The sequence below is a fragment of the Macrobrachium nipponense genome, chromosome 31 (assembly GCF_015104395.2).
Source record: "Macrobrachium nipponense isolate FS-2020 chromosome 31, ASM1510439v2, whole genome shotgun sequence".
Lineage (NCBI taxonomy): Eukaryota > Metazoa > Arthropoda > Malacostraca > Decapoda > Palaemonidae > Macrobrachium > Macrobrachium nipponense.
The window spans coordinates 56,341,944-56,364,000 of NC_061093.1; the positions used below are offsets into that span (position 1 = coordinate 56,341,944).

Genomic DNA, 22,057 nt, shown 5'->3' on the forward strand with positions numbered 1-22,057 from the left:
TTGAATGAGACGATATGACGAAACGGAACCAGTTCCTCTGCGATTGCATATATGTATACTTTGAAAAACACTGAAATTAATCTTCGTCCTGGCAATTTTAATCACTAGAAACTAGCACAAAAAATAGATAAATATATAAAGAAACAATGAATGGCAGTGTTGACTTATTTCATAAGCACGTTCACTCATTTTGAAAATCACCATTATCACCATTCTGAAGATAAGACCGCTATTTATACGAAACAAGCAAACCACAGGTGTCATTGATTTGTAAATCAAGCGGCCAAAGAATAATATGGTGTTCGTTTGAAAAAAGAAACCCACAAAATTACTGTGTATAAGGTGTTTACTTATAAGTATCTACATTCTATTTTACTCAACACTCGAGTACTTTCAGGTCCTATCTGTGGCCCTTTTTCAAGAGATGTGTAGGTTGTCTTGAAAAAGGGCCACAGATAGGGCCTGAAAGTACTAGTGTGGAGTCAAACAAAATGTAAATACTTATAAGTAAACACGTTATACACAGTAATGTTGTGGTGCTTGAAAAAAAGGGCCACAGATAGGGCCTGAAAGTACTAGAGTGCTTGAGTAAATAAAAATGTAAATACTTATAAGTAAACACCTTATACACAGTAATGTTGTGGGTTTCTTTCTCAATCTTCAGAAGAAAACTGAAAGAAGTCTTTGTTTGGTTCATAATAGGAAATGCCAACAGAACAGATCAGCAATAATAAACTCAATGAAACCGTAACGCAGTAAGAAGGAATGCGGACACGCAATATGGCTGCGATAATAACAGGGAAGTATTAGTATTAACTTACCTTTATCTGACATCGTTCTCCCGTGTAGCCACGGCCACAGAGACACTCGAACTTGCCGACGTGGTCCACGCAAGTCCCTCCGTTCTCGCAGGGATTCGAGACGCACTCGTTGTACTCGAATTCGCAGTGCTGCCCTCCGAAGCCTGTAGGAGAGAGCAACGTTTTGAAAACCTGACCCAAAAAAGGAGTAAGTGAGGTTTAAAAAATGAATCTAATGATTTGGGAAAAAATTGAAAGAGATGATAATAAAATGTTTCGCTCATCTTGCACACTCGTCGCACGAGAAGCCACAAAGCAGAATTATATGGATGGCAGTAAATAATATCGAAAGAATAATGATTTAGGAAAATTGAAAGAGAGATGATAATAAAATATGTTTCGCTCATCTTGCAAATAATAAGTTTCGTTCATCTTTGAACACTCGTCGCACGAGAAGCCACAAAGCAGAATTATATGGATACCAATAATAAAATCAACAACAATAATAATATCGAAAGAATAATGATTTAGGAAAACTGATAGAGAAATGATAATAAAATATGTTTAAGAGAGGTGATAATAAAATATGTTTCGCTCATCTTTGAACACTCGTCGAAAGAGACGCCACAAAGCAGAATTATATGGACACCAATAATAAAATCAACATTAATAATAATATAGAAAGAATAATGATTTAGGAAAACTGAAAGAGAGATAATAATAAAATATGTTTCGTTCATCTTTGAACACTCGTCGAAAGAGACGCCACAAAGCAGAATTATATTGATAGCAGTAAATAATATCGAGAGAGTAATGATTTAGGAAAATTGAGAGAGAGAGATGATAATAAAATATTGAACACTTGTCGAATGATATGCCACAAAACAGAATTATATGGATACCAATTATATAAACAACAATAATAATAATATAGAAAGAATACTGATTTAGGAAAACTGAAAGAGAGATGATATTAAAATATGTTTTGCTCATCATGTTAATAAAATATTGAACACTTGTCGAAATAGATGCTACAAAGCAGAATTATATGGATACCATTACTAAGAGCAACAACAATATAATAATAATAATATCAATAAACTACCACTGTCCCCCAAACAATATCAAGACACTATTACCCAGACGCAATTTAAATGGCTTAAAAGCTTTACCCTGTTTTTCTATTTATTGAGCCATTTGGAGAATAGTTTGGCGAGAGCCCTTGTACTTTAATATTTTGCCTTGTTGGTTGGGGGGGGGGGGGATACAGCAATTTGAATGAAGATGAAATGGTAATGTTTAAAGATGGTGGTGATTGGACATAACAGAGAATGGTGATTCGTATTGCACTGGTGAGAAATATAGATGAAAAATCACGTCATGAATATTGTTTGGATTCGTTTTTGTGCGATGAATATTAATTGATTTATATGTGAGCGAACATCGTTGAAAATGGTGGCGAGAATTAAAAATAAACTTTCGTTTTAAGGAAACCAATGATGGAAGGAAGAAGGCGTTTTTCAATTAAGGGGGAAATAGAGAGAGGACGTCAATGAAAGCAAAAACTAAAAAAAAAAACACACACACACACAAAATGAAAAATGAACGAAACCTGCTCTGAAGAGGTGATCGACACAAGCCAGACACTACTATTGAAATTGATCAGCGTCAATACTGGGAAGAGGGGGGGAGGGAGGTTTACAAAAAACTGAATGGTATGAATAAAAATAAGAGAACGGAGAGAAGAAAAATAAGATCACCTGTCGCGCTCGCCTCCACCTCTCTCTCTCTCCTCTCTCTCTCTCTCTCTCTCTCTCTCTCTCGTCCTCCGCCGTCTCTGTCGAGGATTTGTTCCTAAAATAACTCGATTTAAAATGAATTTTGAAGAGGATCTCTCCCAACTGTTATAAATAAATTATCTCTTTGGCACCGGAGGGACGGACTGCTTTGAAGTATGAGAGAGAGAGAGAGAGAGAGAGAGAGAGAGAGAGAGAGAGAGAGGGAGAGAGAGAGATAAATCACATGCCAAAAGTTTAGCCTTTGATGACAGAGCCTATATTGAAAAATGTAGATCCCAAATGATTAATGGAGAGTGGGCGAATCAATAAGAGATTTGCCGCTGATATATAAGAGAAGGAAGTAAAAAAAAAAAAAAAACTATTTATGCCACACAGGTAGCTGCTGGCCTGCCTTCAATTCAAAGAGCTTGCCGCAAAACCCTATATGTATAATTCACTATGTATTCCATGCGTTCCGCTAATCACACCTGCTGAACTAAATTCACGAAATTCTGCTTCATCATTCATAGGATTTTTGAGGCTGATGACGAAATGGGAGAGAATTGATAAAAAAAAAGAAAGAGATGGCGACTGTGAATTGAGGTGGGCGGTTAAACAGCTGACAGGATTCTACTTCATGATTCTAACCGCGGTCTCAACAGCTTGCGTCACTGAGTCTTGAAATTCCAGTGTAAGTTGGTGGGAGGAGGAGGAGGAGCAGCAGCAGCAGGAACAGGAGCAGGAGCAGGAGTAGGAGGAGCAAAAGGAGGAGGAGGAGGAGCAGCAGCAGCAGCAGCGGAACAGAGCAGGGTAGGGGCAGCAAGAGGAGTAGAGGAGGAGGAGGAGGAGCAGCAGCAGCAGCAGCAGGAACAGGAGCAGGAGTAGGAGGAGCAAGAGGGGAGGAGGAGGAGGAGGAGCAGCAGCAGCAGCAGCAACAGGAGCAGGAGCGGGGAGGAGTAGGACGGAGCAAAGAGGGTAGGAGGAGGAGGAGCAGCAGCAGCAGCAGCACCAGCAGCAGTAGCAGGAACAGGAGCAGGAGGAGGATGGGGAGGAGCAGGAGCAGGAGGAAGAGGAAGAGGAGGAGGAACAGGAGCAAGAGGAGAGGAGGAGGATGCGGAGAGGAGAGACAGGAGGCAGGCAAATAGGAGGGCAAGATTGGAGGAGGAGGAGGGGAGGAGGATAGGGAATGAGGAAGGAGGAGGAGGAGCAAGAAGGAGGAATGGTCAACAAATAACTACTTGAGACTTGCGGGCATCTACACGAAAACTCACGCAACACGTTCGTTTTTTTGCAAAGCGCAGATACATGAACACGTACACGTTCGGAATATCACGAGTGAGATCAAACCCCGGGTATTGAAAAAGGGTGCCTCGCAAATGTCAGCGTTGCCATAACACTGCACAAAAAGGATTCTGCCGTTTAGGAAGCGAAAGAGGATTCTGCCGTTTGGGAAGCGACATCAGTTGACCTAGATTGCTTATATAGTTCAACTCATCCTCTTGAGAATGACCTAATAGTAGAGGCCTATTCCATTCTAAAAGGACATAACGACCTAAATTGTGTAGGAGAGGACATTACCTCGGACGCAATGGTCTTCTGGCCACCTATAGATTGTTGCCTTGGGCTTAAAGCACCGTTTCAGACAAAAATCTCAATACATTAATATCATATAGAAGTATTCTCGTCCTATTTATCAACTGCCATCTGGATTAATAGCCGTACTCTTTTGTATATACGGTATATATATTATATATATATATATATATATATATATATATATATATATATAGTATATATATATATATATATATATATTTATATATATATATATATAATATATATATATATATATATATATTATATTATATATATATCAGACCGTATTATAAAACCAGTCTACGCTGTTTTATAATACATAAAGACAGACTAAGCTCCTTGATGACTTCCAATGTCGTTTATTTATATACTTGCCCCAAATGTAAGGTGGGGAAATATGTGGGGTTGGGGGCTCGTCGCCTACTAAAAGTTAGAATTGATTGTCATCGGGGAGTTAGTTACAGAACAGGCAATAAATTAACTACTCCTGAATTTTCTAATATACGCGATCATGCCAAAAAATGTAAAAAAGATATTGAATATAAACATTTTAAAATTCTCTCCAGAGCCACCTCACCTCATCAATTAGCAATAGCCGAATCGTTATATATTAAGAATCTTGTTCCTCCTTTAAACAATCAAACTACCTCCACAACACTGTACCTGTCTTGAGTGTGCCCCTGTCTCTGTTTTTTATGTCATTAGGTCCTTGGTTCCCGTCCTGAAAGGTAGCGGTCTATTTCTTTCATTCTGTCTGTTGCATTTTATTTATTTATTTTTTTTTTTTATTTTTTTTTATTTTTTAATTTTTGTTTAAAGTGTAAATATTTTTTAAATTGTAAATTTCTTAATTCTTAAGTCTTTTATATATTTATAATATTACATTTTTCAGCTTTGAAAATGAGGCTGTGTCCTCGAAACGTCAGCTCGTTTAATAAATGGACAATTACTGGTACATGACGTCTCCTTCAGCTCCTTGTTGTATGTTGGTTGATAGCAACGCTTCCCATATCCATATATATATATATATATACACACAGGGTGTCCATAAAGTCCCAGTACCATTACAAGTATTTATTGCCCAGAATAGTACTGGGACTTTATGGACACCCTGTATATATTATGCTTTGAATTGTCTATATAAAAACTTGTCATATTCCCACTGTGCAACATTAATCCATTGACGTCCAGCCTTACCGACCAGTCCTGGAGTGACATGGTCCCCCCCACCCTCCTACAAATTCGCTGCCATATACAGAGCCCACAATTGCAGACGGCCTAGAAGATGTCAGGTGCATAAGGAGCTAGGACGCAGGTAGAGGGGCGTGCGTGATGGGAGTTTTCAAAAGCGCCTCTTGATCACGGCGTAGAGACTCGAGAAACAAAGGAACAAAATAAGCCCTTGATATGATGACCCTCATTATCTATTATAGTGAATTGTAAAGGGGTATCTTGTAGTGAATTGTAAGGAGCTATCTTGCTTTTCTTATAATGTATATGTCAGTACAAAAGCGAACGGCGGACGCACTCACACATACACAAAAACACACATTAAACACAAAAACCACGAGTATATATATATATATGATCATATATATATATATATATAAATATATATAATAATATAGTATATATTATATATATATAATAGTAATATATATATATATATATATATATATATATATATATATATTTCTGTATGTGTTGTAGTACACTTCATGTACTGCAGTAACGGACGCAAGGCAAGCAAACACAGCCACCAAATTCTTATATAATATATTATATGATATATAATTATTAATATATATATCATATATAGTTATTATATATATTATATATATATATATTATATACACATCCCTTACAGTATCAGTTTATTATAAAAAAATTTAACATCAGCAATCAAACACGATAATCTTTTATTCTTAATACAGTTCTCCTTCTGTTCCTCTGACATCCCGGAATCATAATCAATATTCATGGAACATTTACACCAATAATCAGTACGTGGCGAATCCTAACAAGAGTACAAAAGAACACAAAAAAAGTCAGACTCGTCCATAGACTTGTAATCAGTAGTAGCAGTTGCGTGAGAGGGGATAGATGGAGACCAACTACTGCGGACGCTGACTCCGCAAAAATATCTATTTCATAAAGTGCAACTTCATTAGAATAGCAGGAAAAAAAACGCCTCTTAATTAATCGAGTTTCCACTACACGACACAGAAAATTGGCTCTGCCTGAATTGCATGTTGATGACTTGTACCAGATGTGACGTTTTCCTTACTGGATCATTTCTATTCATTATTCATGAATGTATAAAAAAAAAATTCGTACGTGAATATCTGAATAATGTTCATTACTTATTCATGAATGTATAACAATAGTCATACGTGAATAATATCTGAATAATGTTTATTTCTTATTCATGAATGTATACAAAAAATTCATACATGAATATCTGAATAATGTATATTCCTTATTCATGAATATTCTGAATAATGTTTATTCCTTTTTCATGAATGTGTAAAAAATTTCATACATGTATATCTGAATAATGTTTATTCCTTATTCATGAATGTATAAAAATTCATACATGAATATCTGAATAATATTTATTCCTTATTCATGAATGTATAAAAAATCATACGTGAATAATATCTGACTAATATTTATTTATTATTCATGAATGTATACAATAAAATTCATGCATGAATAATATCTGAATAATGTTTATTCCTATTTCATGAATGTATAAAAAAAATTCGTACATGAATATCTGAATGTTCATTCCTTATTCATGCATGCACAAAATTTCATACATGAATATCTGAACGATGTTTATTCCTTATTCATGAATGTATAATAAAAGGTCATACATGATGATATATCTGAATAATGTAATTTTTTTATTTTTATTCATGAATGTATACAAAAAAATTACATACATGAATAATTATCTGAAATTTAATATTTATTCCTTATTCATGAATGTATAAAAAATCATACATGAATAATATCTGACTAATATTTATTTATTATTCATGAATGTATAAAAATAAAATTGAAGCATGAATATATGAATAATGTGTATTCCTTATTCATGAATGTATAAAAAAAATTCTTACATGCATATCTGAATAATGTTTATTCCTTATTCATGAATTGTATAACCAAAAGTTTTATACATGAATAATATCTGAATTAATTGTTTATTTTTTATTCCATGAATATATAACAAAAAAGTTAATACACGAATATCTGAATAATGATTATTTCCTTATTTTATGAATGTATAAAAAAAATTCATACATAAAATTATCCTGAATAATGTATATTCCTTATTCATGAATATAATAAAAAATCATATCATAGAATAATAATCTGACTAATATTTAATTTATTTATTCATTCTGGAATGTATAAAAATAAAAAAATTCAAGCATGAATATTATTGGAATAATTGTTTATTTACCTCCTTATTCATGAATGTATAAAAAAATTCTTACATGCATATCTGAATAAGTTTACTCCTTATTCATGAATGTACAAAATTCATACATGATATCTGAATAAGTGTATTCCTTATTCATGAATGTAAAATTCATAAATTCAAACCTGGAACTATGAAAATTCGAATTCATGATGTTATAAAAAATTTCTTAACATGCTATGGTTTTTTTCTCCTTATTCTGAATGTAGTAACTTAATAAAATCAAAAGTTCATACTTTCATAAATAATATCTGACTAAGTAACCAAAAGAATATTTTTATTTCTAATAAGGTTTATGAATGTATAACATTCAATTAAAAACAAATGGAAAAAAATAAATTCTAATATGATTTATTCTTATTCATTGAATTGGTTTTATAAAAAAATTCCCAAAAATATCTTGCCAAATTTATTCTGGAACTGGGTTCATTTACATTAATTTTATCTGAATGTCAATTCCTATGCAATGAATTGTACAAAATTATTTACATGCACAAAAATTTCCATACAATATCTGAACGATGTTTATTCCTTATTCATGAATGTAATTATAACAAAAGTCATACATGAATAATATCTGAATAATGTTTATTTTTTATTCATGAATGTATAAAATTCATACATGAATAATATCTGAATAATATTTATTCCTTATTCATGAATGTATAAAATTTCATACATGAATATCTGAATAATGTATATTCCTTATTCATGAATGTACAAAATTTCATACATGAATATCTGAATAATGTTTATTCCTTATTCGTGAATGTATAACAAAAGTCATACAAGAATAATATCTGAATAATGTTTATGTCTTATTCATGAATGTATAAAAAATTCATACATGAATATCTGAATAATGTATATTCCTTATTCATGAATGTATAAAAAATCCATACATGAATATCTGAATAATGTTTATTCCTTATTCATGAATATGTAAAAAAATTCATACATGAATAATACAAGATATAATATCAACCCATTAACAATTCTTTATTTTTATTCCAGAGTGACACATCGTCTTAATTCATGAATAACATATGATCTTCCTCCATGCAAGGTCAGCCGTGCATCACGAATAATTATTAATCATTCATAAACAGCTTAGTTTTCATTCTTGAATAATGATCAGCGTTAATGACCTTATCGTCCGAATAAAGTGACCTTGACAGCGAAACTTCTGTTTTGACCACACACACACACACGAGTCAGATGATAGAATCGGCCTTGATTAAACAGAGTCAAGTAAAGAGCATCTCAAAGGGCGCATGGGATTCAGATGTCATTGATAAAATTTTCCTTCAACCAACGCTTAAGAGAATTAAAGAAGGATTATCAATGGGGGGGCGGGGGTGACCTAAATTGACTTAATTGTTGATGGATCTCTTGGTATAAATACCACGTTTTCTGTAATTTTCCTTATTCATCTACCTGAAGAGAGACAGCAGCCTCTGGAATATGGTATTTTCTCTCTGTATGATTTTGTGTTTTTATGGGCTCCTTTTATTAGACACACACACACACACACACACACACACACACACACACACACACATATATATATATTATATATATATATAATATATAATATATATATATATATATATATATATATATATATATATATATATACATATGTAGATTCATTCTGTGCATGTAGAAGAAAACCTAGCATATATATATACATACGGATATAATTATTCAGTCCTATACTTCATACATAATAAGAAACTGGATTTTTATGAAAAAGAAAAGAAAGAAAAAAAAAAGCGACCATCGCCTAAGCGAGCGTACTTTCGACGTCGAAGACCACCGCCATTTCGACGTCGAAGACCACCGCCATTATCACGCCATCTCCAGACGCCCCAAGTCGTTCAAGCTTACCTGGATGACAGAAGCACCCGATCTCCTTGTTGGCCGACTCGACGCATATGCCGTTGTTGCACGGGCTACCGGCGCATCCGGCCAGATCGTCGTCGCTGCCGCCTCCCGTCGCCAAAGCCGTCGTCTCTACCGGTTCCGTGCACTGCGTCCCCGACCAGCCGGAAGGGCAGTGGCAGGTGAACGTCGAGTGGTTGCCGGTACACGTACCGCCGTTCTTGCAAGGGTACGACTCGCACAGGTTCGTCTGCTGTTCGCAGTACCGTCCTCGGTAGCCTGTTGGTGGTGGTGGTGGGCGGGGCGAGTGTGGTTTGTTTTTGGGAGCACGCGGGAAAGAGTAGAATATTGGAATTAGGTCTAAGAGTTTAGAAGGCTGGAAAATTTATTGACGTGAGCAGCTATGGAGTAAAATAAAAAAAATATATATATGTATGTATATATATATATATATATATATAGTATATATATATCTATATATATATATATCTACTACTATATATATATATATATATATATATATCTATATACTATATATATAGATATATATACCTTTACTAAGGCTATCATATACATGTTATGCATGTGCTAGGAGGACATTTATTTCTCATTTTCCATATATGCATACATGCATATATACACAGCTAGGATTATGTATTCAATATAGATACTTATATACATATGTATGATATATGTATGTATGTATGTATGTATGTATGTATGTATGTATGTATGTATGTATGTATCTTTTATTTATCTCAATTTAATTACGTTGCTGTCAAATGAATAAAGAAGGGGAAATACATACATATACATACGTATGTATGTACGTGTATATATATCCTGATTTAATTTAGCTGCTGTCAATGAATAACAAGGGGAAATAATGAAAGATTTGAAAGCTTATGAATCTATAAAAAAAATCATCAAAACATGTTACTTACTTTTAATGGGAAAGAAGGAATCATCTATGCAACTGAGAAACTATGCAATAATATGATCTAAAAACTCTCAAAAACAATTAACGAGGATGAAGTTGATAAGACGAGATTTTTTTTATACAATGAATGGACAATAAGTAAATAAACATGAACATGCAAATGTAAGTTGATAAAAAAATCACCAAAATGATAATTTAATTAAAAAAACTGAAAAAATTATGAGCGAAATAAACTCGAGTGACAAAACAATGCCATCAAACATTCCGTCCAGGTATTGAGAGAGAGAGAGAGAGAGAGAGAGAGAGAGAGAGAGAGAGAGAGCAACTCTCCAAGATTTCCCTACATATAAATATTTCCGATGCTCTTTGCTTATAGACGAGCAAAGATGGTCTCATTTGAATATGAAAACAGATGGATTTGTTTTTTTTCTTTTAGTGCCGGGGGAGTGGGGGGGGGGGGGGGGGGGGGGAGGGGGGGGGGGGGGGCAAGACTGTTCCATTCTTATCTTCCCTTTACTTAAGTAAAATGCAATATATATATATATATATATATATATATATATATATATATATATATATATATTATATAACTATAATATATCAACTCTCTTGAGAGACTGAGAGTTTCTAGCCCTGTCATTGGATTATCAACAGCCAATCAGGAGCGCCGTAAGGGACTGGCCTAGACGTCAGATGCACGGTTGATGTGAATCTACTATAGTAACTGTACAGTAAGCTAAATTTAGTCTTAAATAAAATAAAAACTACAGAGGTCAGAGGGCTGCAATTTGGTATGTTTGATGATTGGAGGGTGGATGACCAACGTACCAATCTGCAGCCCTCTAGCCTCAGTAGATTTTAAGATCTGAGGGCGGACAGAAAAAGTGCGGACGGACAAAAAAACCATCTCAATAGGGGGACTTGATAAACCTAAACTGTAAAGGGAAGAGAGGTTATACGTCAAGAAAACCAAGAAGCAGAAAGAAAATTCCAAAGACTGCGTGCACAACAGCAAAAATAACATAGTAACAGTAATTTTTTCCCTCTCTAACATTAAGAGTTTTTCCTCTCGTTAAGGTTTTTTTTTAACGAGGTCAGAGACCCACGGTAGAATTTCCATCTGTAACTTTTGCCCAGCGGCAACTTATTAAGAGAGAGAGAGAGAGAGAGAGAGAGAGAGAGAGAGAGAGAGAGAGAGGAGAGGCATCTGGCGGGGGGGGGGGGGGGGTTAGTAGTGCCACGTAAGCCGACCAAAGAGGGCCATTTCGTTCCGTATGCCCTTTTTTTAACCTTTGAGTGAATAGCCATGAAAGAAGAGGATGAGGAAGGAACCCCCAGTCAATATTCAGGGGGGTCAGGACCTCCTGGTCTTCGTGTGTAAGATGCTGTCATAAAAAGCGACAATATGCTGAGGCTTGTATTTCTTCTTCTTCCCTGTCTTCCTCTGCCATATGGTATTCGTCGTCGACTGATTCACGTTTGGAAGACACGAGCGCACTCCCTCGCTCAATTGTTTATTTTTGTTTAGTGTTTTTTTAACGTTGCATGGAACCACCAGTGGTTATTCAGCAACGGGACCAACCAACGGCTTTACGTGACTTCCGAACCACGTCGAGAGTGATGAACTTCTATCACCAGAAAGACACATCTCTGACCCATCAAAGGAATGGTCGAGAATCGAACTCGCTGCCACCGAGGTGGCAGGTCAAGACCATACCAACCCCGCCACTGGGGCGCTTTGTTTACATTTTGTGATGCATGTAGTTCTCTCTCTCTCTCTATCTCTCTCTCTCTCTCTCTCTCTCTCTCTCTTAGGACAACTATTATAAATATTTAAAATACTGAAAGGTATAACAAATGTAGACAGTAACCTATTTACGCTAAACGAAAAACAGACGAGAAATAATGGATGGAAACGAGAACTGAAGAGATACAACACATCCCATTATGGGAACTTTACATACAAGATATGTGACACGTGGAATAAACTGCCTCCAGAAGTTGTAAACAGCAACAGTGTGGAAATGTTTAAAAGAAAGCTAGACAAAATCATTAGGAGGACACTGTGAATGCACAGTAAAACCTGCTCCTACAGATAGGTGAGCGCACGATGTCTCCTCTTAGGGTGGACTAACAAGTCTTTGAGACATACTAATCCTTGTAATTCTCTCTCTCTCTCTCTCTCTCTCTCTCTCTCTCTCTCTCTCATATAGTGATTGTAACTCTCTCATAGTGATCTGACGGATTAACTTGACTCAGCGGAGTGCCAAATCCCCTGACCAGCCGTGTTATATACAATTTTCACTATATTATTGATAAGAAGATTCGTTACTTCAAAGGCAATTCTTTCTGCACTTCCTTCTCCTGAAACAAAGTACGATGTAATTCAAGAGCAAAAGATAAACATTAGAAATGAAAACAGTGAAATTAAGAATAGCCAACAGACCCTAAGTCTTCCAGATCCAAAGTAAAACAGTTGCCTTGTAAATGGGTTTAGTTTTAACTTTAATACAAATCATCTAATTTGAGGAATTTAATTCAATATAATTAGCATCTGGCGTAGCAAGGAATCCATCGAATATGATCAGAACGCCGTAATTTCTGTCGAATGTACTGAAATCTTTGCTGAATGTAAAATCTACTTCAATAATGAAACTTCCGACGAACTGTGTCCACTCTCCCCACCTAAACATATATCCGTTCAGTCGCCGAACAAACAGATGATTGTGTGACAGGTTGACAGTGAAGTGCATAAGTGCCGTGGCGACTTGCCAATGGAAACAAGGTGGGGAGCGGAGGGGGGGGGGGGGGCGACTGAACTTTCGCCTGTACCTACTGTTTGCCAGACAAATACTGTAATCGCAGCTCGTGCGGGAACATACCTGACTGTCATTACATGTAATGAGCGAGAGGGCGAGATCGTTGAAACATACGTACGTACGTACATACATGCACTACACACACAAACACACAAACACACACACACACACACATATATATATATATAGTTGAAAAAAAATCCCAAAAGCATGCAGATGATATATCAGCTGAAGCCATAGAAAAATTTTAAAAGAAACGACAGAGTGCCAAGTACTTTTGTGTAATTTACATACACATACACATACACACACACACGCACACACACACACACACACACACACACACACACACACACACATATATATATATATAGATATATATATATATATATATATAGAGAGAGAGAGAGAGAGAGAGAGAGAGAGAGAGAGAGAGAGAGAGGTTCACAAGGATTTTCTAGTGGTAAGGATTATTATTATTATTATTATTATTATTATTATTATTATTATTATTATTATTATTATTATTATTATTATTAAAGTTTGCAATGGATATTTCCTGAAGGAGGTTCACAATGATTTTTTTGGATGGGAGAGTTGCAATTTTTTTTTCCCAATTTTGGTCGTTAGCTGACAACGACTTTTTCCTTTTTTTTTTTTCCTTTAGAGGAAGCTCCACCAAAAATGCTTTTGCGTTTTCGCTGAAGGAGGTTCACTGAGGGATATTGTCGATCACATTTCGGCTTGGTCTGGGGCAATTGCCAGAATCCTATACAAAACCTCAACTTTTCCTTTTTTCCCATTCTTCTTTTACCTTTTCTTACGTTATCATTCTGGAACTTATGCCATTTTGCGTTATCCGTCAACGCGTTTCTTCTCTTTTATTATTTCAGTCTATATCTTTCCTCAGGTTTTATTTCTTCTTCCTTCTCTTATTCTTTATATAGTTGTCTTTCTTTTTTCTACTTGTTTATCGTTCTCCGTCTATTCTTCAAAATTGATCTTCAGAAAACTAAAGCTTGGCAACGTCCAGGCAAAAAATGTGCCTGAAATCTAAGATATTATAAATATATATATATATATATATACATTTATATATATATATATATATATATATATATATATATATATATATATATATATATATATATATATATATACATGTATATATCTACAAAAGTATAAATTGTGCAGGATAGACAAAAGGTTTTCTTAGTGCGAGAAGAAGGACGAGCCGTTAAATGTCCCTCTCTCGTGCCAAGAATTGATATTTAAAGAGAGAGAGAAAAAGAAAAATAAATAAATGGCGTAAGGAATACGCACTGTTTTAAAAGGGGCCCCTCATCCTCATATTTCCGGGGCGCCTGCCATAAAAAGGAAGCCGCGTGAGCACCAACTACAACAATAATCGATGCCGAAATCTTAGCGGGGCAGCATTCGAAAATCCTCGAACGATCATAAAATCACAAAACGCAGGCAGGGAGGAGGAGGAGGAGGAGGAGGAGGAGGAGGAGGAGGAGGACTTAAGGCTACCCCCTCCCTTCCTTCCTTCCTTCCTTCCTCTCTGGAGGGGGGAGGAGGAGGAGGAGGAGGAGAAGGAGAACAAACAACTTTTACACGCGAAACGAAAGGAGGTCGGGTCTCCATTCATCTCGGTTAATGGCATCCCTAAAGAAATTGTTTAGGCCTTCGTAATTATCACGAGCCAGGCCAGGAAAGCAGGTAAAATCACCGGGACAGCAGTATGCTTTGGCTCTTATCACAAAGGCAATACAATAATTAAGTGTCGCTGATGACGATGCTAGATTTACTTCTTGATGGCGAAGGACTTTCAATGAGATGATGCAGGAGAATTCTCCCGTGCGTCTAAGTTCCTGCCAAGTCGATTGAGTATTTGTGGGCGTGAGAAAGAAAATCCCATATGAATATGACTAATTATGCCAAGGTCTTTCCGAGAGAGAGAGAGAGAGAGAGAGAGAGAGAGAGAGAGAGAGAGAGAGAGAGAGCCCAAAGTCTACAACATTCCCCACACCAAGTGAGATAGAAATGGGTTTGATACCACATCTCTCTCTCTCTCTCTCTCTCTCTCTCTCCTAATGGCTTCAATTATGTCCAGGTCTTTCCAAGAGAGAGAGAGAGAGAGAGAGAGAGAGAGAGAGAGAGAGAGAGAGAGAGAGAGGTAAAATAAATACAGTACAAAGTCTACAACATTCCCAACACTAAGCGAGGATAGAAATGGGTTTGATACCACTCTCTCTCTCCTTCTCTCCTCTCTCTCTCTCTCTCTGTTCTCTCCTAATGGCTTCAATTATGTCCAGGCCTTTTCAAGAGAGAAAGAGAGAGAGAGAGAGAGAGAGGAGAGAGAGAGAGAGAGAGAATAAATATAGCCTAAAGTCTACAACATTCCCAACACTAAGCGAGATAGAAATGGGTTTGATGCCACATCTCTCTCTCTCTCTCTCTCTTAATGGCTTCAATTACTAACACATAAACAATTTTCTGGGAAATCCAATTCGACGAGTCTGTGACTTGGGATTAATCGATTCAATTTCTTCGGGCGAGCTGAGGCCAGTAAAAGTTAATTAACCAAATTATCTAAAAGGACTTCTTCCTTCCTGCCCATCAGGACACCCCCACCCCCACCCCCTTTTCCTAAACCTCTCCAAGAGGAAAAAAAAAAAAGAAGAGTCATGGGAGAATCTTTACCCAGTTTATTCAGGCTGAGAGAGAGAGAGAGAGAGAGAGAGAGAGAGAGAGAGAGAGAGAGAGAGAGAGAGATTAACATTAAAGGTGACAAACACTGTGATATAAAAACCAGCCAGACAGAAATATCCGTCGTTATAAGTTCGTGGAAAAAAAGAAAGAAAAAAAGGAACCATTAGTGATATTGGCTCTGCGAAAAAAGGGGACAGAATTTTTTTTAGAAAACAAGAAATTATTCTGTTAATTAGTGTGTAGAATTAAAAAAAAAAATTGGTTTCAATCATCACATTTAATAATGCATTTTTTCTTAATCTCGGGGATTTGGGCCAGGATGGTGTGCTACGTTAATTAAAATGGCGAGGATGACATTGACAGAGCTATCTATATGTATAGTTGAGTATTATATGTATGTATGTATAGTATATATATATATATATATATATATATATATATATATATATATATATACATATATATTACCGGTAAAAATGTTCTGTTACAACAGAATTCCATCTAGTAAAAGGAGCCCATAACAACGCTAAAATATAGAGAGGAAAATACTATATTTCAGAGACTGCTGTCTCTCTCTTCAGCAAGTCCGTGAAATACAGTATTTTCTCTCTATATATTTTGGCGTTTGTATGGGCTCCTTTTATTATATATATATATATATATATATATATATATATATATATATATATATATATATATATATATATATATATATATATATATATATCTATATATATATATATAGATATATATATATATAGATAGATATATATATATATATATATATATCTATATATATATATATATCTATATATATATATATAGATATATATATATATATATATATATATATATATATATATATATATATATATATATATATATATATATATATATATATATATATGTGTGTGTGTGTGTGTGTGTGTGTGTGTGTGTTAAGTTTATTTGCTGAAAGTTCAAAGGGAAGCCCATTGGAAAGTTCAAAATGAAACGACAGAATGCCAACTACTTGGCACTTCGACAGAACCCAGTTAGTTGCCTGTCCTAGTGATTCTCATTCTTCTGATACTGGTTCATCATAAGAGTTTATCTAAAATCCTCCTAGTAAAGCCCTCAAGTAATTTTCTTTCCTTCTGTGTTCCAACTACTCGGGAATTATACCCAGATTTTTAGCGTTCCTTGGTTTAGGTAGTATAAAAGGCCAATAAAACAATCTGGTTTATAGCTAAGGACCATTTAATGGGCCTTTTATAAGTGAGACATATCCTGTTTTAACAGAAGAATATATATATATATATATATATATATATATATATATATATATATATATATATATATATATATATATATATATATATATATATTATTGTGTAAGTCCATTTCTCCTCTCAAACTATCGCAAATAGCCAGTATAGTACACACACATTACACACACACACACACACACACACACAATAATATATATATGTATATATATATATATATATATATACATATATATATATATATTGCACACACAAAAATATATATAATTATACGTATATACATATATATTCATATTTATATAATGCGCCTGTGTATCTATTAGAAACATTGAAATACTGGGGGAAAAAAGGCAAGAAGCAAAGCCACATCCTTGTACCCAATCAATCCATTTGAAGATGACAGTAATAATCCTTATTGACGTATCAAGTCTGACCCTCCTTCCCTCCGTCTGTGTCGTTCCAGGCAAACTTTTCCAGGATGGAAATGGAAGGGATATCAAGAATAAATATTCATGATGGGTGCTGGGGAGAGAGAGAGAGAGAGAGAGAGAGAGGAGAGGGGGAGGATGGAGATGAATAGGTGTAAGGGGAGTGGGGGAAAGAAAAGAGGAGGATGGAAAGAAAGGGATGAGTAGAGCGAGAGAAAGAAAAAGAGGGAAGGGAAATGACGTAAACAAACCACGAAAACAAAAGAGAATCACGAAAGAGGAAAGAGGAACAACAGGAACCAGTAAGAGAGGAAGAGCAAAGGCGAGACTAGGAGAGGGGAGAGGGAGGGGCTCGGGGGGTGGTGGGGGGAGGGGGGTGGTGGAGAAAACCCCCCTAATGAAAACAGCTTGTTTGCGCAGAGCTCAGGAGGCAAATTGGCTACCGAAGGTCATAATAATATTTTGTACCGAGAGGGAGAGAGAGAGAGTATGATGATGAGAGTTAAAATAGGGTTGTTCCGCCGTTTGTTTGTTTGTTGATTTTACGCTGTTTCCTTTGTTTGTTGTGAGGCATCAATTTGTTTGTTGTGGTTAGTTGGTTCTCCGTTATTGCAGTCGCTTGCGTCAATATGCTTTATAAGGATTAAATCCCGTCGTACGGATTATTCTTTTTTGACATTTTGATATTTTGTTCTCGCGGAAATAATGGCGAATCGTTCGATTAATTTTACTCTGATGCTCTGGATCTTTTTTTTTTTTAGTTCAATGTCAGTCTAAAGAAACTTTATCCAGAAAGTTGTTAGAACATTTTTTCCTAATTTTCATGCCGAGAAAGCACCGGAACTGTGTTTAATTATACAGTTAAAGAAACTCGATTATACTGATGACCTGAAAACACAGGGAAATGTCGCCTGTTTTGATTTCATTCAGAGGAAATCTGGTTATATTCAACGTTTATTTCAAGAATTCATTGGTCGTGAATTATTTCCCTTTCATTTCAGCCCCGAATTATAATTGCGAGTAGAGTTTGATATAACATATAAGAGTAGACGAGCTGCAAGTTGTGACTGAAAGGGTCACCATAGAAAAAAATAAAAAGCTGGACTTGGAGACGTTTTTTGATAAATTGTTAATGTTCAATCTTCACTAGTCTTGCAAGCCAGTTCGTTAATTGAGAGAGAGAGAGAGAGAGAGAGAGAGAGAGAGAGAGAGAGAGAGAGAGAGAGCATTTCTGATAGAGTGACCCTGATCAGGTAAGGTTCGCTACCGATTTCCCTATAAAAGCTTGTGATTAATAAAGTTAACTTTCTCAACTCTTTCTCCGCTGTGGTGGTTGCGATTCACGACAGTCGGCTGACCACCAGGTACTTTATTAGCTCTTTATGTTAACGGAGCTTTTTTCTCAACAAGGGTCGAAATTGACCACCAGGTACTTTATTAGCTCTTTATGTTAACGGAGCTTTTTTCTCAACAGGGGTCGAACTTGAGGCATCTTGGGAGGTGACAGGCGTTACCACGAGACAGAGCGATATCGCGAACGAAGGAAATTGTTCTAAAGTGACGTTATTGTCCTGTTTTAACCGCTTACATGATATTACCTTAATTTTAAAAAATGAGAAACACTTTCCACTGAGACTGGCAAAACCTCACAACCTTTCATAGCCCTGGCCTGAAGAAACCAAAACGTAGGGAAAGAGAGGAAGAAGGAAGCAACAAAGAAGCCTCCCTGAATAATAATGATCTCTCTGTAGCTTTTCACAGAATTGCTTTTCTCGATCAACCTAATAGTCGCATAAAAAGAAATAACCTAATAGTCATATAAAAAGAAATAAAGTCAGGATCTCTTCGCATATTTCGATCATTTGTTTTAATATACTTTCAAAGCGCTCTTCCCCTCATACTGAATAAAAGGGAGGTTAAGGTATATTGAATTTAATCGTTGAAATTAGAATATTCTCTCCCTTTCTCTTTTTCGTGATATCAGTCAAATATAGGCCACTTGATTGTAAACGTATGTAGATGTAAGTTGCTTATTTTCAGCCAAAAAGACAAAAATCATTTCATTTCTTCACTTATTTATCATTATTTGAGAGAATAAAACTGAGAACAAACATGACAGCCAAAATTATACTCATTAAAAGTATTAATATTAATACCAATAACAATTATTAAAATAAATAAATAAATAAATAAATAAATAAATAAACACGGTCACGAAGAACAAAGTCAATGCAGCGCCAGTTTCCTGATATCAATAACTCAAGTTACCATACCGAAGTACAGGCTACTGATTCGATCAGTTCGCCAATCGCCCAGCAACCAATCAGTCGGCCAATATCGTTTCGTCTCTCCTTTTTTAAGCTTCAAAAAAGATTCTTTCCAAATTATAATCCAGGTTTAAACGCAGCCAGATTGCACGGGAAGCTTCGCTTTATCTATCAACAGCAGAACCTGTTGCAACTGATTTTACTGGCGCTGTTGAATACATAATTTCCCTGCAAAAGATTTACAGTTTCTTTCCAACTGCATTTCATTCGTTCCTTGACGACGTCTCAGTAACTGTATTTCATTCGTTCCTTGACGATGTCTCAGTAACTGTATTTCATTCGTTCCTTGACGATGTCTCAGTAACTGTATTTCATTCGCTCCTTGACGATGTTTCGGTAACTGTATTTCATTCGTTACTTGACAATGTCTTCCTGTGGTATTCGCTTATCTAATGAAGTCACCTGCATCTATTGTGATTTTTTAAGCATATGTTGTGTGTGTGTGTGTGTGTCTTCTATATTGTACAGAACTATCCAAATGAAATCTACAGAAGAGGAGCGAGAATTCCATCTCGATATAACATTCGAAGCCGTGTAATCTTTATCGATAGCGTTCGAGCCCATAGCTAACGACCCCATTATGGGATCACTAAGTAATTAGGGGAGGAGTAATGAAACTTTAGCCCAGATTTGCATTAAGCCATTAAAGGGTGAAGGACCTCATTTAGACCATACCTGGTGGTGTTTGCTCTCCTCAGCCACGATCAGGAGGAGGAGGAGGAGGAGGAGGAGGAGGAAGGAGGAGGAGAGGAGGAGGAGGAAGAGGAGGAGGAGGAGGAGGGGGCGTTAGGGAAGAAAGAGAGGAGGAGGAGGAAGAGTGGAGGCATGAGGAGAGGAGGAGGAGGAGGAGGAGGAGGAGGAGGAGAAAGAAAGGAGGGTGTAGGAGGAGGAGGAGGAGTTGGAGATGGAAGAATAGGAGGAGGAGGGCGTAGGAGGAGGAAGAGGAGGAGGAGGAGGGCATAGGATGAGGATGAGGAGGAGGAGGAGGAGGAGGAGGAACAGAGGAGGAGAGGAAGACTAGGTAGTAGGGGGAGAGGGAGGAGAAGGAGGATGATAAAAGGTGGAAAAGGTGTATAGGGAAGAGAGTAAGAGATGAAAATGGGAGAAGAGGAGGAGGAGAACAGAAAGGCTGCACAGAAATTGAGGAAGAGGAAGAGGAGATAAGAATATATATACATACCACACACACACACACACACACACATATATATATATATATATATATATATATATATATATATATATATATATATATATATATATGTATAATAAAATAATGGTAATTACACATCCCATTCAATTGAAGAAAGGTAAATACAACGGCCTGCAAATAAAACCCCGTTAATTAATCGCTTTTGTTATTCATTCAGCAATTTTTGCCGTCAATCCCATTAAAGAACGAGAGTGATAACACCGTAATGTACCTGCCTATTAATCACTTGGTGAGTAATACGATTATTATGTCAGCCAGAATGTACATATATGCGTCAGTCGGCGGCGTATTGTTCCATCTGGTCCCTCGTCTTTCTCTTCACATTACCTGTGAAAGTGCGACGCTAAACGAGTCTCGTCGAAAATGGGATTTGGCGAAATGCAATTTTCGTATGAAATAATTGCATATGCATATATCATGGCCGGAATATTTTCCAATGCGTTTGCTGTTTGTCCACTTAAAAATTACGCACTATTTTTAGGTTGGTGCGATTTCGAGCAGAATAATGCATGAGGCCAAAGGTGTAATTGCTCCCTGCATTGGGTGCATTCACTCGCAGGAGGTCACCGCCCCCCCCCCCCCCGCCCCCCCCCCCCCCCCCCCCCCCCCCCCCCGCCCCCTCCTTTTCATTGCTCTTAATTCCATTTGCAGTTCGTGATGCTCGCAAGCATACATTATACTGACCTGGTTAATTCATCTTTGACCTGATTCCTTTTTGTTGTTGTTGTTGTTGTTGTTGGTCATTGTTCGTCTCTTCTGATAACTGAACGGGTACACAAAGGAGTGGGAAAACGGG

The 22,057-nt window shown here is 36.2% G+C and overlaps 1 protein-coding gene across 1 annotated transcript in view; it reads right to left on the reverse strand.

Moving 5' to 3' along the window:
• The window catches only part of LOC135206859 (delta and Notch-like epidermal growth factor-related receptor), a 164,874-nt gene that overhangs the window by 26,429 nt on the left and 116,388 nt on the right, over positions 1-22,057 (reverse strand). The window contains exons 7-8 of the mRNA XM_064238342.1: positions 9,558-9,830; positions 822-964 (exon numbers count right to left, since the gene is read on the reverse strand). Coding sequence (XP_064094412.1) covers positions 822-964; positions 9,558-9,830 — 416 coding nt within the window. The remainder of the gene's footprint in view (positions 1-821; positions 965-9,557; positions 9,831-22,057) is intronic.